This window comes from Lutzomyia longipalpis, chromosome 4 (assembly GCF_024334085.1).
Source record: "Lutzomyia longipalpis isolate SR_M1_2022 chromosome 4, ASM2433408v1".
NCBI classification, from domain to species: Eukaryota; Metazoa; Arthropoda; class Insecta; order Diptera; family Psychodidae; genus Lutzomyia; species Lutzomyia longipalpis.
Window position 1 is genome coordinate 20,912,039 of NC_074710.1, and position 18,832 is coordinate 20,930,870.

The following is an 18,832-nucleotide window of genomic DNA, read 5'->3' on the forward strand; positions in this document are numbered from 1 at the left end:
AAATTTGTGAAAACCATTTTTAGGGAAGAAGGAAAATTTAGACATTTTTTCAATCTTGAATAAGCCAAACTTCACGATATCTCAGAAACAGAATGATTTAACAGATTTTGATTAATTCTAAAACATTTCTTTGATCAATAAAGTATCATTCTTGAAAGTTTCATTGTCAATCGGTCAACAATAGTGGACAGAAATCGGTTAATAGCAACCCTTTTCTACAGTATCAAATTAAAATGTTTTCAGGTACAGCCCTAAAAAGGGGCCCTTACGTTGTTTTTTCCCTAGAGTCCCCTACTACTTTTCTGTAATAAAAATAATTCATAGGGGAGGTGTGTCAGAAATTCCTCTTTATGAGAATTTTGCACGTCAATATTTTTATAATTTAATTATTTTAATTTATTCTCCAACTAAAACTTGATTAAACCGGAAGTCTTGCTATATACATATACATATTTAGAAGAGATAAATCTAGAAAATACCAAAAGTTGAAAAACAATGAAATTGTAAACAAATCTATTTATCCCAGAAAGAGTGAGAGGGAAAATACAAATGGCCAATGCAAGAGAGAGATGGGGATTTGTTTTTCTCAAAGATTTACATTTATTTTGATTCATTTAATGCTCAATTTGCAATGAAATAGACATTAATTTCGGAGGATAGAGGGTTTTCATGAGATTTTCTCCATTTTCCCATGTAATTGTGTGTTTTTGCTGGAATTGCGCCTCTAAAAATAACAAATGGGATGAGAAATAGGGAGAAAAATAGAAAAATTGCGGGTTGTTTTGGGATGGTGTAATGGAAAAATTCGGGTTTTGAGGGTAATTATGGGTGGCATTGATGTGCCTTTTTAGTGGCTACAGCGCCATTGTGACAGTTTCCTATAAAAATTTTCCTCCCAAATTGAGGTTAAGTTCTCGTGTTTTCTCCTTCTTGCTCTCCTCTGTTTGTTTTGTTTAGTGTGTTTACCACACAGAGATTTCTGAAAATTTGAAAATAGTGTCATATTTGCCCCCCATCGACTGTGTTTGATTCTTGAGTAAGTGCAATGCATACCGGGGGGTTGTATGCTACGTGGGGGTACCATTTGGGGGTGTGCGGGGGCCTTTGGGGTGACTTTTTGCGTTTTTTCTCACCTCCACCACGTGTTGAGTGGGGCGATGAAAAGTTTGCGAAAAATTTCATCCCAAAAGTGCCGCAATGGGGGTACCGTAGTGATGTAGTTGTGGGACGAATTGTGGCTAATTGCTCCCCCGTGTGGGGTGGAATGTTTTCTTTTTTGTTTGTTTGTTTGTTTCTGTAGAGCACACTGAATTTGAAGACGACATCTTTGGCAAGGGAAATATGGTTGGAGGTGTGAAGCAGCATCAGCAGGAATTGATTGGGGATAGCGCTGAGGGGACATCCGGTGAACTCGGTGGGTCACCGGGGCTCCAGGTGGCGGGTGTTAGTGGGGCATTTGGTGGTGCGGCACCCAAGGAGGAGCCCATTGACCTCAAGCAGGGTGTCTGCATTGGGCGCCTCAGCAACAAAGACAATGTCCTGTACATTAAGGAGGCCATCACCATAATTGGGCGTCAATCCTCCAAATCGACAGTCCACTATCAAATTGGGCGGAATATCTTTGTCTCCCGGAAGCACATGCAGATTACATATGATGCCACCACCGGGGATTTCTATCTCACGTGTTTCAGCAAGAATGGTGTCTTTGTGGATGAGACATTCCAGAGGACCTACTTTGAACCGCTCAAGCTACCAAAAACGTAAGTAAAACAAGTCCTTTTTATTAAAAAAAAAAAAACAAAAACAAATCAAAATGGTTCCCTTTGTTTTGTTACTTTGTGGCGCCTAAATGTTTTGATTTGCAACAGCAAAGAGCCCTTAATTTGAAACATTTTGTTCTCTACGACATACGCAACCCTCGTGAATACCCAAACACAGCAAAATTGACCACAAAAGAAAAGAAAAAAAGCTCATTTGCAAAAATTTCTTCAAAAAATTGCTTATTTTGCTCAAATTTTCCATGAAGAAGTGCAACAAAAATCAGCTTTTAATTGTTCTTCATATCACTTTCAGCATTTTCCAATTAGAATATAAATGACCTTTAGAGGTTTAAAATTTTTAGGGTTTCCCTTGACTTTCAAAGAAAATCAAATTAGAAGTCTTTTCTTGTATGAAATTAATTTTTTATTTATTATTTTGGATGAAAAAGGTTAATTTAAGAGAAAAAAATTATTAATGATGAAATTCTCTTATTTTTAATTGATAATTTTAACCTATATTTGCTCATTGGATGCTTAAAAAATTTCTTTTGTGTACTTTGAGTGCATAAAAATGATTTAAAAAAATTTCATTTTCCCCAAAAAATTAATTAATAGATTCGGTTAAAAGAAGAGTTAAAAATTTTAGTTGAGAATAATTCTTAATAATACAATTTATTGATTCTTCTAGAATAGAATAATGGTTTATTATATCCAAGAGATACATAATGATCTATAATAGGACTATATACAGTCATACCCCGCTTAATCAAGTCTGGGTTAAACTCTTCTCACCCATTAATTTCAATGCGTAAGAAGAGTTTAACCCAGACTTGATTATGCGGGGTATTACTGTATTACAATTCATGTAAATAAATTTTTAATAGTGAGAATGTCAACTAAAAAATTAATAATTAATAAGTATTTAATTATTAAAAGATTCATTTTAACTATTTTGATTTGAATCTAAATCAGTTTCAAATATAATTTGATGTATGATGCTAAAATCTTGCCAATTGTTACAGCTTGATTTTACGTGCTTTTAAGAGTCTTTTAATGGGAAATTTTCATGCAAATAATTCCTAGGAAGATTTTTTTCATAAAACTCGTTTTTTTTATTTCTTCGATTTGATGACTTCTGAAGTAATTTTCAGATATTCCCTGAATCAGATATTCCCTGATATCTGTTCCTTTATTATTCGATTGTTTTCCACAATTATCTAATAAGGTGTGTCGGTGAAGTTCATTTCGCTTTTTGAATTGTCTTTGATTCTCGCATAATGATCAAAGGACTGACAATACTCCAGTCTTTCTGTCTCAGTCCTTCTAGAGACTTCCAGCTTGTTCATCCCGACATCCTGACAAACCATCTTAGCTGGGTTAGAGTTAATTCTTGTCCCCCTCTACACGCAAAAGATCTTTAATACTGAACCTGTGACCTCTCCCCTTTGGTGGTTGTTCCATTTTTCATAGTCGATATGATTGGTGATGGAGATTGATGTATAATCGAACAACCCTTGTCCATTCGTCGTTTTTGGCATCTTCTTTATCACAGAATTTATGTTTCTTGCAATCATGTTTCATGCATTATGTAAGATCCCCACAATTTCTTAAGTATAAACGAATAACAATGAGTATAGATTTGACAATTTAGATATTTGTTAGATTCGTTGATACTTTCCATAACACTTGTAATTGAAGCTGCTCCCCAATCATTGGATTGATACTCAATCCGCCATCAGAAGGTCCCATTAAGGCCTCAACAGATGGACGAAAAATTTCGCATGTGGCTTGTCGAGGTTTTTGTGTCTGATCGTCTGATCTAAAGTCATCCGAAATCCATCTCAAGATTGTTTTTTAAACTTTAGATCAGACGATCAGAGACAAAAACTCACCGCACTGTTCGCGAACTTTTTCGTCCATCTGTTAAGGCTTTTAGGTTCCTAGAAAGATGTTTCGTAAGTGACCAAACTTGATGTTCAAACTGACTCTAAGAACTTTGCTCCATTTTTTTCGTTATATAGGTCTTTAATGGCGAGAAATTATGTCACAAGTTTACCTTTTTGATATAGGGTGATAAAGAAGAATTAATTGCAATAATGTTCCCAGAACTTCTTTCCAATGATCAAAACTTCCAAGATCACTGAATCGTACATTTTTTTTTTTTTTTTTTTTTTTTTTTTTTTTCGCCACCCACCCACCCGATGCGAAAAAGGCCCTCATTCGTAGAATATTTGAGGCCGCGGTCAAGCAATTGAATCCTGAAATTTTAACACAAAACATATAAAAGCGTCACACTAAACATTCATACCACTCTCTTCTAAGAACTCAACTAACCCCCACAATGCTTGCTCGTTCCTGTCGACTATGCATCTTCGAAGAAGAACAGAACTTCGTGCAGTACTATCGTTTGATACCGGGACCACAATTCTTTGCCTACCTAGGGAATATTTGGGACAGTCAAACAGTGCGTGATCAATGTCTTCTACGACTCCACATACATCACATAGCGCGGTCTCTACAATGTTAAATCTGCCCAGATGCGCGGCAGTTCTAGTATGGCCTGATACAAGTCTAGATATTTTTACAATCACATTGCGCTTCATGTCCCATCTGTCTTTAAACCAAGGATTCAGTGAAACCTCAGACAATATTGAGAAACAATGCCTACCCTTATCACTTTCCCTCCACATGGTTTGCCATTTCTCAATTGCTTTCTCCCTGAACTTAGCGTGCCAATCGCCTGGCATGACTTCCGTATCTTGTGCTGTTGGCAATTCCGTGGCATTTCTTGCGAGCGTATCTGCGATTTCATTGCCCGGTATACGTGAATGTCCAGGTACCCATATAAACCATACACTCACGCTGCGATTTTCGAGAGAACTTATTAAACTTACTATACGAGCTAGTAGTTTAGATGTTCGATCCCCTGATTGCTTGCACGCGTTCTTCACAGTCTCAATTGCGGACTTACAATCAGTTATAATGCAAATCTTCGGCGCGTCAACCACAGTCTCAACTGCACGTTCTAGAGCCAATACAAAAGCCATTAATTCTGCAGTGTAACTAGAGGATGGGGTTTTCAAGCGAATCGTATTTTGCCATCGTGAACGTTCTTCAAAAGCTGCTGCCCCTGCAGATTCATTCAACAGTGAACCGTCTGTATAAAACAAAGGAGCATTATCAAATTCCCTTCGGTTTAGAGTTTCGTACAGGTAGTGCTGAGACACATTTGCTCGTAGCTCCTTCTCAATATCTTTGACGCATTCCCACACATCAAAACAGATATTTACGCTGACCTCATTCACGATAGCAGAAACAGGGTTTCCCCATACGTTCTCAGCTGTTAAGCCCATACTTTCAATAACTCTAGTGATTTTACAAAGTCTGTTGTTAGGATCAAGAGAATTAAGAAGTGTCAGATCAGCCCAAAGGGTTGGCTGGTACTGTAGCGCACCTGCGAAAAATCTTGTGTTCAGAAACTCATATCTTAAACTAAGTGGCATAACACCAGCTATTGCTTCAAGACTAAGTGTATGAGTAGACACCATGATTCCCATGCACATTCTAAGAGCTTTCCATTGAACTCTGTTCAGTTTAAGCATATGCCCCGCAGCTGCCCCTGCAAATGCAATGCTACCGAATTCAAGTACTGATCTTATAGTTGTCTTATATAGGATCAACATGTTTAAGGGGTGTGCTCCCCATTCAAATCCTGCTACGGCTCTGAGAAAATTAATCCTCAAGGTGCATTTAGCTACCACTTCTCTAATGTGTGCTGCAAAACGGCATTTTCTGTCAAATATAACACCTAAGTATCTAAAGGAAGTTACACATTCAAGGGTTCTATTCTCAATGGACACTTCGAGTATTGGATCTTGATGTTTCCTTGAAAACATCATTGATACGGATTTTGACACAGACAACTTAAGTCCAAGCTCCCCTAATTTCATGTAAATTTGCTGACCCGCTTCGTTCAATGTAGATTCAATACTCTCTTCGTTCCGTGAGCTGATGCCAATCATTATGTCATCCGCATACTGCAACATGAAACCCCCCGGCGGCAGAATAGAATCCAGTTCGTGTACATATATGTTGTATAGTACTGGGGAAAGCACGGACCCCTGTGGAAGACCTCTTTGACCAATTCTTTTCGCAAGGATAGTATTGTTAACAACAAAACTGAGGTGCTTTTCAGCTAGTAGACCCCATAGTATTTGTACAATCCTACCACTTAGGCCCAAATTAAGAAGCATTTTGCATAGAACGTCTACCAACACATTGTCATACGCCCCCTCAACATCAAGAAATAGACATCCTGTCTGTTGTTTGCGTGCAAACCCAATCTGTACTTTCGTATAGAGGGCAGCGACACAGTTTGTGACCCCACGCTTTCTTTTGAAGCCATATTGAGATTCTGGGATTATGGAATTACTGCTGACCCATAATTCAAGCCTGTTCAGAATTATTCGCTCAAAAACTTTACGAACAACCGACAGCAAACTGATGGGCCTATACCCCGATAATTCATTTAAATCTTTGTTTGGCTTAGGGACTGGTACGACCTTTGCTTCTTTCCACACCTCAGGGATACTTGCTTCAACCCAAACCCTAGAGAACAAACTAGCCATAAATTCAAATCCACACACCGGCAAATTGCATAGAAACGAAGTTCTTATTCTATCTAAACCTGGTGATTTATTCTTGCTTTGCGATAATGCATGTTTAATTTCTACATGGGATATTTCGTGTTCGAGATATTGAAAATTTAATAATGATGGGTCTTGATCTTGATCGTTCATAGGTGGAGACATCTGGGCAAAGGGTGGTGCCAATTTATTTGCGAATTCATCCATCCATTCAGGATTAAATTTTGATCTGTTCTGTCGTCGGGCTCCTCGAAAGCTGCGGGCTATACTCCACATTTCCTGCAATGAGGTTGTTGACGAAAAATTAGAACATCTCTGCCTCCACCCCTGGATGCGTTTTTCTCTGAAAAGCTTTCTTGCAATTGCATCAGCTCTTTTCCACTCCAGAAAAGATTCCCTTAACCCTGTACATCTAAAAACATCCCATTTGACTGCCCTATCCGTCCATGCTCTTTTACATTCATTATCGAACCAGTCTTTAGATTGTCTGTTGTTTGAACCCTGAGATCGTCGCTCTGATCTTCTAGCAGCCTCAATGACCACTTCATTGAAGAATGCATTCATGTCATTAACACAATCAAAATTTTCTCTTGCATTACTGAAAGCATTTGCAGCTTCTCGTTTGAATTTCTTCCAATCAATGTTGTTAGAAATTAAAGCATCAGTAGGGTTTTCGGGTTGCGAATTATCTGCTTGTCCATGAATCAACAAATAAACTGGTATATGATCACTACCCAGGGAGTCATTCACCAAATCCCACTCACACCTTAGAGCTATCTGACGTGATACAAAGGAGAGATCTAATACTGAAGATTGCCTAGGAGGGCATGCAATTCGAGTATGTCTTCCATCATTCACAATAACAAAGTCCGATTGAAGTGCCCACTCCTCAAGTGCGCTCCCTCGGTTATCAGATTCAAGCGAACCCCATAGTTCAGAATGAGCGTTAAAATCTCCCAGTAAGAAAATTTTACTTCCCTGTGAAACACTTATAATGCTGTTTAGATCTTCTCCTCTTAACTCATTATCCCTTGTAGAATAAATCGACCAAACTATAAAAGATTCATCATGCCATGAAACCCTAACGCCTATACACTCAATTCTCTGGCTATCAAAATTTAATCTTGTCCATCTCAACTGACTTTTTACTCCAATCATAACCCCTCCTCCATGATTTGTTCGGTCATTTCTTATTATATCATATCCTGGTACACGCACATTTGTTCGTTCTGTGACTTTTGTTTCTTGTAGTGCAAAAATATCAGCCCCTACAGATCTCATAAGAACACATACATCCTGCAATCTAGATCTTATACCATTAACATTCCACTGTATAATTCTAAACCCATCACCACCAACAGGCGGAACCAAATTTAAACGCACTCCATGATCATCTCGTTCAGATGTACTATCGAATTCATTCATTCTTGCCGCATAGGCCAGAGAACATGCGGGTCATTAGCGCTGGTATCATTTCACTTATTAAATTCTTGATTAATGGGGCAACCACAGCTCTTATCATTTCAACCAATCCATCACTCAGTCCAAAAGATTCGATCCACTCAACGAACTTATCCACAATTTTATCGATCCAATCCTGGCTTTCCTGATCGTCTTCAGATGGTTTGTCTTGTTTCTTCTTAATATTTTTTCGCTGTTGCTGTGGTGCTTTGCTTACTTGGGGCTGTACAGAGCTTCTGTTCTTTGGGACTGCACCCAGACTGGACCAGAAGGATTCATCAATATCTTCTGATGATCTCTTTGCTCTATTCCTCTTCTGCCTTCGTTGTCTCTCCTGATTACTTGCCTCTTCTTCCTGTACTCCACCCACTGCTCCTTCTTCCTCTTCTTCATCTTCTGGCTCTGAGAGTGCTTCGAATCTATTCGTGGGTTGGGTGTTCTGGGATCGCCTTGGGGTTGCTCTCACAGCACCGTTTGCAGGGGTCTGTTGCCTCAAAATTTCTGAATATAGCTTCTTATGATTATCTTCCGCGGCTTTATATTGCTTCGCACGGATGGCATCCCTCACTGGACAATCATGGGCTTTTTCTGGAAATGTTCCATCACAATTAGGGCATTTGAATGCTTCCTGCGGACATAAAGGGGAATTCTCATGTACTTCTCCGCACTTATCGCATCTCTTCTTTGCATAGCAAAATTTCTCTGTGTGGTTGTATCTCAAGCATTTCGTGCATTGGAGAACATTTTCAGTGTAATATCTCACAGGTAGAAGAAGCTTATCGATTTCAACCACATCAGGGAGCATCTGACCTGCAAATGTGAGTCTTACAAAATTGATCGGCGTGGCGGTTTTTTCATTGCCCACCTTGACCACTTTGTACAATCTCTTGACTTCAATGATTTCAATCTTTTTGCTCATTTGCGTCTTGAGACGACCAGCACCTTCTCTCTGCAATACAATCAAGGATTCCCCGAGTGAAAAAGGTACAACACCTTGAATTTCCACACCTGTGCACTGAATGTACACATGATAGTCTACATTGAAATCCGTATCGTTTGGCAGTGCATTTGCTTCCCTTAGGTCGCTGAATTCCACGCATAGTTTTTCCTTCACGATCATCCTCATTGCAGTGATTGACTTATATTTGCCGGTCAATTTTTTTGTCAACGAGATTTCGGGGATCGACCTGTTGTTGACCAATTTGCGTATATAGACGCGGTACGGACCCTTAGCATCAGCGGGATAAAATCTCTTGCGGGGCGGTATATCCACCTTACTTCGCTTATAATTAGCAATAATATCCCTTGATTTCTCAATTTGCCTTGAGATCAACACACCGGGATCACGTTCTTCCTCATTGATATCATCAGTATCCATATCGCCACTTCCCATATAGCCAGCATTATTGTCCGTCTCATTCTCATCGCAATTCATATCCGATTGCATCTCATCCGAAGGGAGAGCAATGCTGCTCTTTTTCCCTCCAATTGCTTTATCACCGGGTGACACACTTGCCATCTCCCTCCGCTTCACCGCGTTATCACAAACGCTCAGCCAACGGGAGTGCCTCTCCCCACTATCAATTGCGTTTCTCCGGTCCGCCGACCAAAAATATTTTTCAAGCTTTTAATTACAAATCAGACTTTGCCGTGAAAATATGTATTTTTCCGGAAAATGGTCTGGAAAATGGTCAGAAAAATGGTCTAGACCAATGCTAATAAATAAATAATAATACCTGCAAAAGAAAAAATCAAGAAAATATCTCCAAAAATAGAGAAATAGCTGAAAGAGAAAAATCTATTAGAGAGCTCTGTCGATGTGCACTTGGCAACGTTTGGACAGCGAATGACTGAATCGTACATTTGAAACGAAATTTTTTTAGGAAATTGCTCTTTCAGTTTCACGCTCTCAGAAAACTCCTCCAAATAGCCCTCGTCTCACTTTTAAATAGTTGAGTAAAGAAGAGACTAATATACACAGTTCCGGCGAGAATGGTCAGAAATTGTTGTTTCTGTAAAATCTAAGACCTCTGTTTTAAAAGCAGCATGTACTCTGATGTGAATCCACCCTGTTCACCATCACGCTAAACTGTTACATTAATTACGGAAGAAAACCCCTTGGAAATTAGATCTGTCAAATGTAGGTTCTAGAATAAGAGTAGAAAAGACCGATGGATAGCTTTACTTATTGTACTTCCAGTTCTTCGTCGGGTTTAATTAAAATTCCTTCATGACATCCACGATGCGTGGCCCATAATCGAAAAACATTCGATTAAAGAAATTGCATGAAGCATACCCTCACTTCGTCTTTCTCATTCCTCGTATCCAGAAAACATTGTTAATATTCGGTAAAAACCGATGTATTACTTATTTTGGTTCCGGGTTCTTCGTCGGGTAGAAAAAGAACCCGGAACCAAAATAAGTTACCTATAGGAAAGTAAGGACTTTACAGATATTCAACAATTAATTTTATATTCTTTGGGTCAAAATAACCCAGTCAGCCTTTACACGAATGATGAGGACTATGTTTGTCAATTTTATAGCAATTCGAGGAAGATCTTTATGGTAATTTTAGCTATTTTGCTTCCATTCGTCAGGAAATCTTCGTCTTTTGAGAGAATAATATGCTAAATTCGTTGTATTTACATCCGAGTGAAACTTAAGGGTTTCTGGGAGTTTTTGTTAATTAAACTTTTCTCTTTACTTCCTCAGAAATTCCAAAAAAAAATCCCCCTTTTGTAAAAAAAAAAAATGACAGTTGCAAATGTTTCATGAGGTATTGTATGAAACATTTGTTTCACGCTTCAATGGTAATTTGAAACTTAACGAATACAATTTGTAGGCTTGAATTATAAAAAATAAAGCAAGAAAATTCTTTATGTTTTCGAAAATTTCATGAATTTTGTTATATTCTTTATTCTTGATTGTTGGATACAACAACAACAGCTGCATGCTGAGATTCCCAAGCACAAACATCCAGATGCGCTTTGACAGTTTTGTGGATGGACCACGAGCCATTGGTGCGGGTGGTTCGGATGTTGCAATTGAAGGTGGTGGCGTGAAGATTGATAGTGGTGTGTATGAACCACTGAATATAACAATCCCCGAAACGGGTGATAAGAAGATGGCATTGGCATCACCACCTGGTACGATAAGTGCCACAAATAGCTGCCCCACAAGCCCCGGCGGCAAGACATTCAGCGACTACCCCACGTACAGCATCAATAACAATTTCCAGAATGACCTCTTCGCAGCGCCATCCACTTCCACGTACGGCGACAAGAAGCCGCCATACAGCTATGCCCAGCTTATTGTCCAGAGTATCTCGTCGTCGCCTGAGAAGCAGCTCACATTGGCTGACATTTATTCCTTCATCTCGAAAACCTATCCCTACTATCGGACCATCGATAGCAAAGGATGGCAGAATTCCATTCGCCACAATTTGAGCCTCAACAGGTGAGTCTTCCTTCCTTCTTTTTCTTTTTTTTTCTGTGTTGTTAAACGTGTCTGAGACACTTATAAAATAAAATAATATTTGAATTTGGCGCGCACTCAAAGTGGTGAATTCGAGTGGTGAAAATAGTGAAAGTGGGGAAAAAGGAATGATTTGGCGGCAAAAATGACAAATCGGATTTAGAAGACAAAATAATTGGGATCCTTAATAGGGATTTAACAAAAATCTAAATTATCTCTAAAGAGAAAGTCCTCTAATTAAATCCATTTAAAGTCCCTAAATTGAGAGTTTTTAGGACATTAATATCCTAAAAACAACTTATTACGCAACAAGGAAAAAAGTTCCCCTTTACGACGTTCCTTAAAAGAAATTAATGCTTGGAAAATATTGTAGGTATACATTAAACTGAAAAGAAAAACAAACCACAGTGTGTGTAAACAGAAAATGCTGAGAGAGACACTTTTATGTGTTTATGTAGCTCTCAGGTGACGAAAGTATTTCTCTCTATATCGAAGAGTTCATTAACTGCACAGCAATGACCTCAAAGAATTTTATTGAGAAGAAAATTTCTTTCTCATAAATATCCTTTTGGGAGAGAAAAGCTTTAAAATTAGGGTCAATTTACTGAACAAAATATGAGACGTTGTGGTGTCGAATTTTCCCCTCATTTATTTTAGTTCAACCCATGCTGAAAAGCATTGAGATGCGCAGAAAATTTTCCACATTAGATCGACGGGATAAAAATAAAATGTATGTAATGAAGAGAATAGTTAAACAGTCATCGAGACAAGAGGAGGATATTTACTAAAGTGCTTTACTAAATGCACTAAATGTATTAAGGCATATTTAATTAACCCTTTCGCGTCCAACGTGAAACATAAAATCATTGAAACGTGTGCTCTTTTATTACGATATTTATTCTATAAACGAACTTAAAGGACATTTTTCAGGCAAAACCGGCAAAACGTCGTTTTCGGATTCTTCTGCGTGAATTTCATGTATTTCTAACTAGAAAAAACAATTAGATACTTAAAAAAAAAATGGAAAAATAAAATGTTTCATGTTTGGGTCAACGTATGATGACCCAAAAAACGCGAAAGGGCTAACATTTTTTTTTAACTTTGTGGTTCTTTTTTTTTAATTTATTTGAATTTAAATAATTTTGAATGTCGTTTTTTTTTTAAAATTCAATTTTTCTAACGTATGGCAATAAACTAGTTCAGTGATTTAAAAAAAATCATGCGAATTTTCATAAAATTCTAATTCTAAAATTCTAAAGGTCAGCCGTTTTAGTACAAAATGTGATTAAAACAAAAAAAAACATTTTAAGACCTTAATAGATTTTTTTAAAGATAAAACATTTTTATCCTTTCGTAATTTACTTTTGAGGTTCGATGTAAAAGATCGAATTAAGTTAAAAAGTTATGCGTTCAAAAAAAGAAACGTCAAACGTTAGAATTAACGCCAAATTACGGATAAAATTATCAAACGTTAAAAAATGATAAAAATTTTAATTATTATTCAAAAAACAGAAACATTACGCCTTAAAAAACATCAACGTTAGAAAAGATGCATACAGTTGCTATTTGGTTAACGCTGCATGGGGGATAATACTCTTCTCACTCATTATTTTTAATGAGAAAGAAAAGTACCAATATCTGACTGTAATATCAAAAATTAGATAAACAACATAATACGTCAAAATTATACAAAAATGTAAAAATTTCAGAAGAACTGTCAATCGTTAGAATTAAACTGATATTGTGAAAAAACATCTCATTTGAGTATAACAAGAAAACACCCTTAAATAGATTTATTTTTTGCACAAATCACTTTTTAGATGCATCCCGAATAAATAAATTAAAAAAAAAAACTTTTAACTACGCCTCTGCAAAAGGCCCAGGAATATTTCCAAAATGGAGCTAATTTTTTTTTTATTTGAAAGGTATTATTTGAAAGGATTCAGAGATAAAGCCCCTCCTGTAATTTTTTTTAAATTTTTTTTTTAGTTTAGTTCGATAAAAATAGGGGAATAAATGTAGAAATCCAATAAGGCGAATTTTAGATATTATTTTATTTTAAAAGCGTTTAAAATGATTTACAAAATCACTTGACATTTCTTTAGAAACGTTTGACATTTGCCTTCTAGCGTTTGATGTTAATTTTTAATGTGATAATCTTTTTGTTTTTTCTTTTGACGTTTCTTTTCCTACGTTTGACATTTTAATATTTGATGTTGCTTTTTTAACATTTTTTTTTAATTTTTGTAAATTTTTATCGTACATTTAATGTGGTTTTACAACATTCCTAAGGAATTTCTGTTAATTTTTATTTACTACATAACTTAAAAATTATTCGTTTTTACCACTAAAAAAGAAGCCTGAACTTTCTAAATTTTGGGAGGTAACAACCTACCTTGTTACGGCCCTGCCGACCTTGGATCTAATAAATCCGTCAAGCCGTTCTCGAATTTTAATAATAATAATAATAATTGTTTATTCACATTCCATTCAGATTTACACACTATACTTTAGACGGCCATATTGGCTAAACGTCTTAACCAATTGTCCTAATTCGGCCATTTCGGACATAATAACCATTCCTTAAATCTTTTTTAAACTTTTTCTTAATTTTTTCTGTTTCTTCTTCCCAATTTCCACAACACAGATGCTTCATAAAGGTGCCCCGGTCTCAGGATGAACCCGGCAAGGGGTGCTTCTGGCGCATTGACCCGAACAGTGAGATGAAGTTGATAAATAAAAGCTACCGCAAAAGACGGGAGCGTGGACAGCAGAACTACAGAATCCCCTTCGGGATGCCACGCTCAGCTCCTGCCTCGCCAACGCACATGGAAAGCGAGCGTCATCGTCGGCAGTCACCGTCACCGGATGGCTTTGAATTGATGAGTGCCCCTGGATCACCGGGTACCAATACAATTGTGCAGGAGTACGTCATCCCGGATGGCAATGGCTACAATTCCGGACATTAAAATTGTGCGCGCGCGCTTCAAACACAAAAAAAAACACAAAAAACACACAAATTGATGATAAAAAAAATCTCTCAGCGGAGCTCCTTTGCCACACACGCGCGGGACTTTGTATAATGAAGGAGAGCCCCCATTGATGGGAATTTTTTCCTCATTTTCTTGTCTAATTTTTTCTCCTTTTCTTTCTTTTCTACAGACTTTGGGAAAATAAGGAATTTTCCTTTATGCTGGTTTATTTTTTTTTGAAATATTTGATGGAAATAATGAAATGGAATGAATTTATTTTTTTTCTAAACTCTTTTGCCCTTTTCTTTTGTGCCCTGATGAATGTGAAAAAAAATGAAAATGAAAGAATTGGGGATGTTTTTGTTTTAGGGGAAAGACGGGGGGTGATGTGTGGGAGAAAACCGCGTGAGAGATGAACAAAAAAGCTGAAAAAATAAGAATAAAAAAAAAGTAAATTTTAGAGGATTTTGCAACACCAACAAATTTCTTTCCCAGAAAAACAAAAACAAAAAAAAGTGGAAAAATGTCGAAAATCACGTGAAAATTTCTTTGAAAAAAATAAGTCCTAATTTATCTCATTTTTTTTCTTTCTCCTCTAAATTACAAAGAAAACAAATGAAAAATTATATATATAGAAGTTAGAGATTAATGGATCCCGGAAACCTTAAAGGAAGAACAAAAAACAAAGCTAAAATATCCGGTGAGGAATTTTTCAGTGGGATGAGGGATTTTCTTTTGCTTTGAAAGGAAATGCAATGAAAAAAAAAATGAAAATTTCATGTGAATCTCACGGAAGGCGGAATCCTAAATTTCCCTTCCGGAAGCCACATTAACTTACATAAAATAAGAGAAAACCTTACCGGAAAAATGAGGAAAAGGAAGTTTTTCATTGTCCCCAGAGCATTTCCTGTTTTGCATTTTCAAACATAAAGCAAAATTTCATCCTCAAAATGTTTTTTTTTCTATGAAAATTTGAATGAAATTTATCCCGGAATTTCCCAAAATGAGAAAATCATCCCACTTTTACATGAAGAAAAAAAAATGCAATCATTTATTTACTTTTAATTGCCTCCATTTGTGAAGGAAAAATCATGCGAGAAGTTACAGATGAAGAAGAATAAAAAAAGGAAAAGAAACAAAAGAAAATTACTTAGAAATTAAGGAATCTTGCACATTTTTTTCGTTCTCTTAAGAAGGAAAACAAGAAATGAAAAATCATGAAAATGTATGGAATTTCATAAAATTCTATTAATTCTCTCGGTGTTATTCGACGTGTTACGGATATTAGAAATATATTACAAAGAAATATTGGTTGCAAAATGCATTTTCTTTCGAGAAAATTCAATGTTGTTTTCATTTTTCATTCGCATCTCCCCTTTTTGAGGAACTTTTTCCGGGAGTTTTTTTTTTGCTATAAAATTTTTTGTGAGGTTATGTTAAGTAAATATTTTTGTTTGCAAATTCCTCCCCCGGAAAATCGGGCAAAAATGTGGATTTTAACACAAAATTCCCCCCAATGGGGATGTAGGATGATTCAGGAAATCCCATTTAGGCATTTTCTAACCACATTCCGGGGAAAATCCACGGGGAATAAATGGAAAAAGGGAGAGAAAATAAAGGCACTCAATTGGGAGAATAAAGCTCTCTTTGGGGGTGTTACAAGGAAATCCCAAGCACCCCCAGTTGGGTGGACAGGAGCAGAAGCCACGGAGCTGTCAACGGAAATGTTCTGGAACATGCAACGACCAAAGAAGCATCCGGAATTGCCTAAAACTCTCCTTGTTATGCAACAAAATCTCCCACCGGAACCCAAAACCACCTCCCCCGTCGGTGGGAAATCTCAGAAACCCCCAAAAAGCACCCCCAGAGATTCCTCAATAAATGATATTCCCTTCGATAGGGAAACCCTGAAGGATCTCGTGGATTTCCCCTTAATCTTCAACAAGAACAAATATGCAACAACAGAGATTCCCGCTGACTTGAAGAAACTTCCTTCCGTGGGCAGGATACTCCAGGCCACAATGCCCGAGGCCTCGCGTGAAGCCCTAATGCGGTGGAAGGTGCTGAAAATTGCGGAATTGGGTGAGGAGGGATTTAGGAAACTCAATGAACAGCACCTCAAACAGGGAGCTCAGCTGCATCGGTGGATTGAGGAGTTCCTCAGCACGGGTGGGCAAGTTCCGGAAGAGGCGAGAGCTGAAGGTGGTTGGCGGAGTGTTGAAAACTTCCTCACAAACATTGAGGCCAAATGTGTGGAAGCAAAAGTAGCGCATCCCTTCCTCAAATATCACGGAATCGTTGATTGTGTCTCCATTGTTGAGTAAGTTGGGGCCAAATCTAAGAATATTGAACCATTTTCCGCTGTTTTAGAGCAATTTATGAGCAAATGTTAACATGTTCAGAAGTGCTCATAGACTGAGATCCTTTAATTGACTTTAAAATTTTCTGATCAGTCTGATATGCTTATCTGATTTAAATTATTTTAGTTATTTTGGAATTTTCTTTTATAATGATTCGTCAAAGAAAATTAAAATATTGAATTTTAGTCTCAAAATAGAATAACAATGAGGATTAGAAGCTTTAAAAAATTAAATACAAAGTTGTAATTTTAACCCTCAGAAAGACTGAATTCAAGTCAAAAAGTTGTAAATTTAACCCTTAAAAAAATTTAATTTCAAACCTAAAAGGCCTAAAAGGGCAAAGATTGAGAACAAAAAGGCCAAAAAGTAGTAAAATCAAACGCAAAGTAAATTTAACAATTAAAAGGACTAAATTCAAGCCGAATTTTTTTTTTGATTTTTTAGTCCTAAAAAGGCAGTAATTGAGTAAAAAAATGCATTTAAATCCGAGATTAATTCAAGCGTAAAAAGGACGAAATCAACCCGAAAAGTTGTAAATTTAATTTAGCCAAAAAATGTTTGATTTTCACTCCTAAAAAGGCAGAGATTGAGTAACAAAAGCCTAAAAAGTTGTAAATTCAACCCAATCAAGTAGAAAAGTTTGACATCAAACCCCGAAAAGACTCAATCGACAAAAATTGTAAACTTAGCCCTGAAAAAGACTAAATTTCAGTCATAAATGGTAAATTCAACCATGAGAAAGACTAATTTTAATCCGAAATCATGTTATTTGGTTTTTAGTCTTAAAAGAGTAGAATTGAGGAAGAAAAGGTTAAAAAAATATTTAAGCTTAAAAAATTACTAAAATTAACCCATAAAAATAGTAAAGTCAAGCCTTAAAAACTTCCTTAATTCAAGCTGAAATATGTTATTTTGTTTGTAGTCCTAAAAGAACAGAGATTGAGGAACAAAAGCCTAAAAAATATTTTTAAAAAAAGCCTTAAAAAGAACTGAAATTAGCACCAGAAGTAGTAAATTCAACCCTTAAAAAATTCTTAAGTCAATCCGGAAAATATTTTATTTTCAGGCCTAAAAAAGCCAAAAAAAGCTTTTTGAGACCTTGAGGAACAAAAGGCTTAATTATTATTAGCCTAAAAAGTAGTAGAATCAATCCAAAGAGTTGTAAATTCAACCCTTAAAAAAGTACTTAATTCAAAATGAAAAATATTATACAGATTTGGTTTTCAGACTTAAAAAGGAAGATTGAGGAACAAAAGCCTAAAAAGTGGTAAAATTAAGCACAAAACTTGTAAATTCAAACTTTAGAAATACTCAAAGTCAAATGGTGGTAAATTAAACCTTGCATGAGACTAAAATCAAGCAGAAAAGTCTGTAATTTAATCCTCAATTTAACCCCGTAGACACATACGTCAAAAAGTTGTAAATTTAACCCTTAAAAAATACTTAATTCAAGTTAAAAAAATATTATTTGGTTCTCAGACCTAATAGTAGAGATTGAGAAACAAAAAGCTTAATTAATAGTAAATAAAGAGTATAAAAAGTAGTAGAATCAACCCAAAAAGTTGTAAATTCAACCCCTAAAGAAATTCTTAATTCAAACTGAAAAATATTTGATTTTCAGACTTAAAAAGGCAGAGATCGAGGAACAAAAGCCTAAAAAGTAGTAAAATCAAGCCCAAATTAAGCAGAAAAATAGTAAATTCAACCCTTAAATTAGCTAATTTTTCTTTAATTTTAATTCCATTTCGAATTATTCGTTTTGTAGTGAAAATTCAATCTCTTTTTTTGCAGCTCCGAACTCCATGTGATCGAATGGAAAAAGTCTGAACGTGCCAAAGCAACAATTTCCGCCACATACGATGCTCCATTGCAACTTGCAGCCTATTTGGGTGCCCTAAATGCCACCCTTCCGGCTCATGGGCTCACCACACCCGTCCTCCGTGGGGCTGTTGTGGTTGTCTACACAGATGGAACACCTGCGCACGTCCATTCACTCGGAAGTAGCGAAATTCGCAGCTACTGGCGCTCGTGGCTTATTCGTCTACAAGAATACTGGATACGAGCGAGGGATGGAACGCTGCCTGAACCTATTTAAGCTATCTGTCTAGAAATTTTGCCTTTAATAAATAAAGTTTTTCAATAAAAACTTCCCGTCTTTT

The 18,832-nt window shown here is 36.6% G+C and overlaps 3 protein-coding genes across 3 annotated transcripts; 2 read left to right on the forward strand and 1 right to left on the reverse strand.

Annotated features, from left to right (window-relative positions):
- Positions 1 to 570: 570 nt before the first annotated feature.
- Positions 571 to 15,633, forward strand: LOC129794810 (forkhead box protein K2). The gene is made up of 4 exons (XM_055835677.1): positions 571 to 1,036; positions 1,301 to 1,760; positions 10,814 to 11,323; positions 13,989 to 15,633. The coding sequence occupies exons 2-4, from the start codon at positions 1,342 to 1,344 to the stop codon at positions 14,308 to 14,310; spliced, it is 1,251 nt and encodes a 416-aa protein (XP_055691652.1). The 5' UTR covers positions 571 to 1,036; positions 1,301 to 1,341; the 3' UTR covers positions 14,311 to 15,633.
- LOC129794808 (uncharacterized) lies at positions 4,935 to 9,711 on the reverse strand. The gene is made up of 2 exons (XM_055835675.1): positions 8,733 to 9,711; positions 4,935 to 8,495 (listed from the first exon to the last, which is right to left on the reverse strand). The coding sequence occupies exons 1-2, from the start codon at positions 9,384 to 9,386 to the stop codon at positions 7,824 to 7,826; spliced, it is 1,326 nt and encodes a 441-aa protein (XP_055691650.1). The 5' UTR covers positions 9,387 to 9,711; the 3' UTR covers positions 4,935 to 7,823.
- LOC129794809 (uncharacterized) lies at positions 15,633 to 18,819 on the forward strand. Its single transcript, XM_055835676.1, has 2 exons — positions 15,633 to 16,633; positions 18,465 to 18,819. The coding sequence occupies exons 1-2, from the start codon at positions 15,633 to 15,635 to the stop codon at positions 18,766 to 18,768; spliced, it is 1,305 nt and encodes a 434-aa protein (XP_055691651.1). The 3' UTR covers positions 18,769 to 18,819.
- Positions 18,820 to 18,832: the final 13 nt, after the last annotated feature.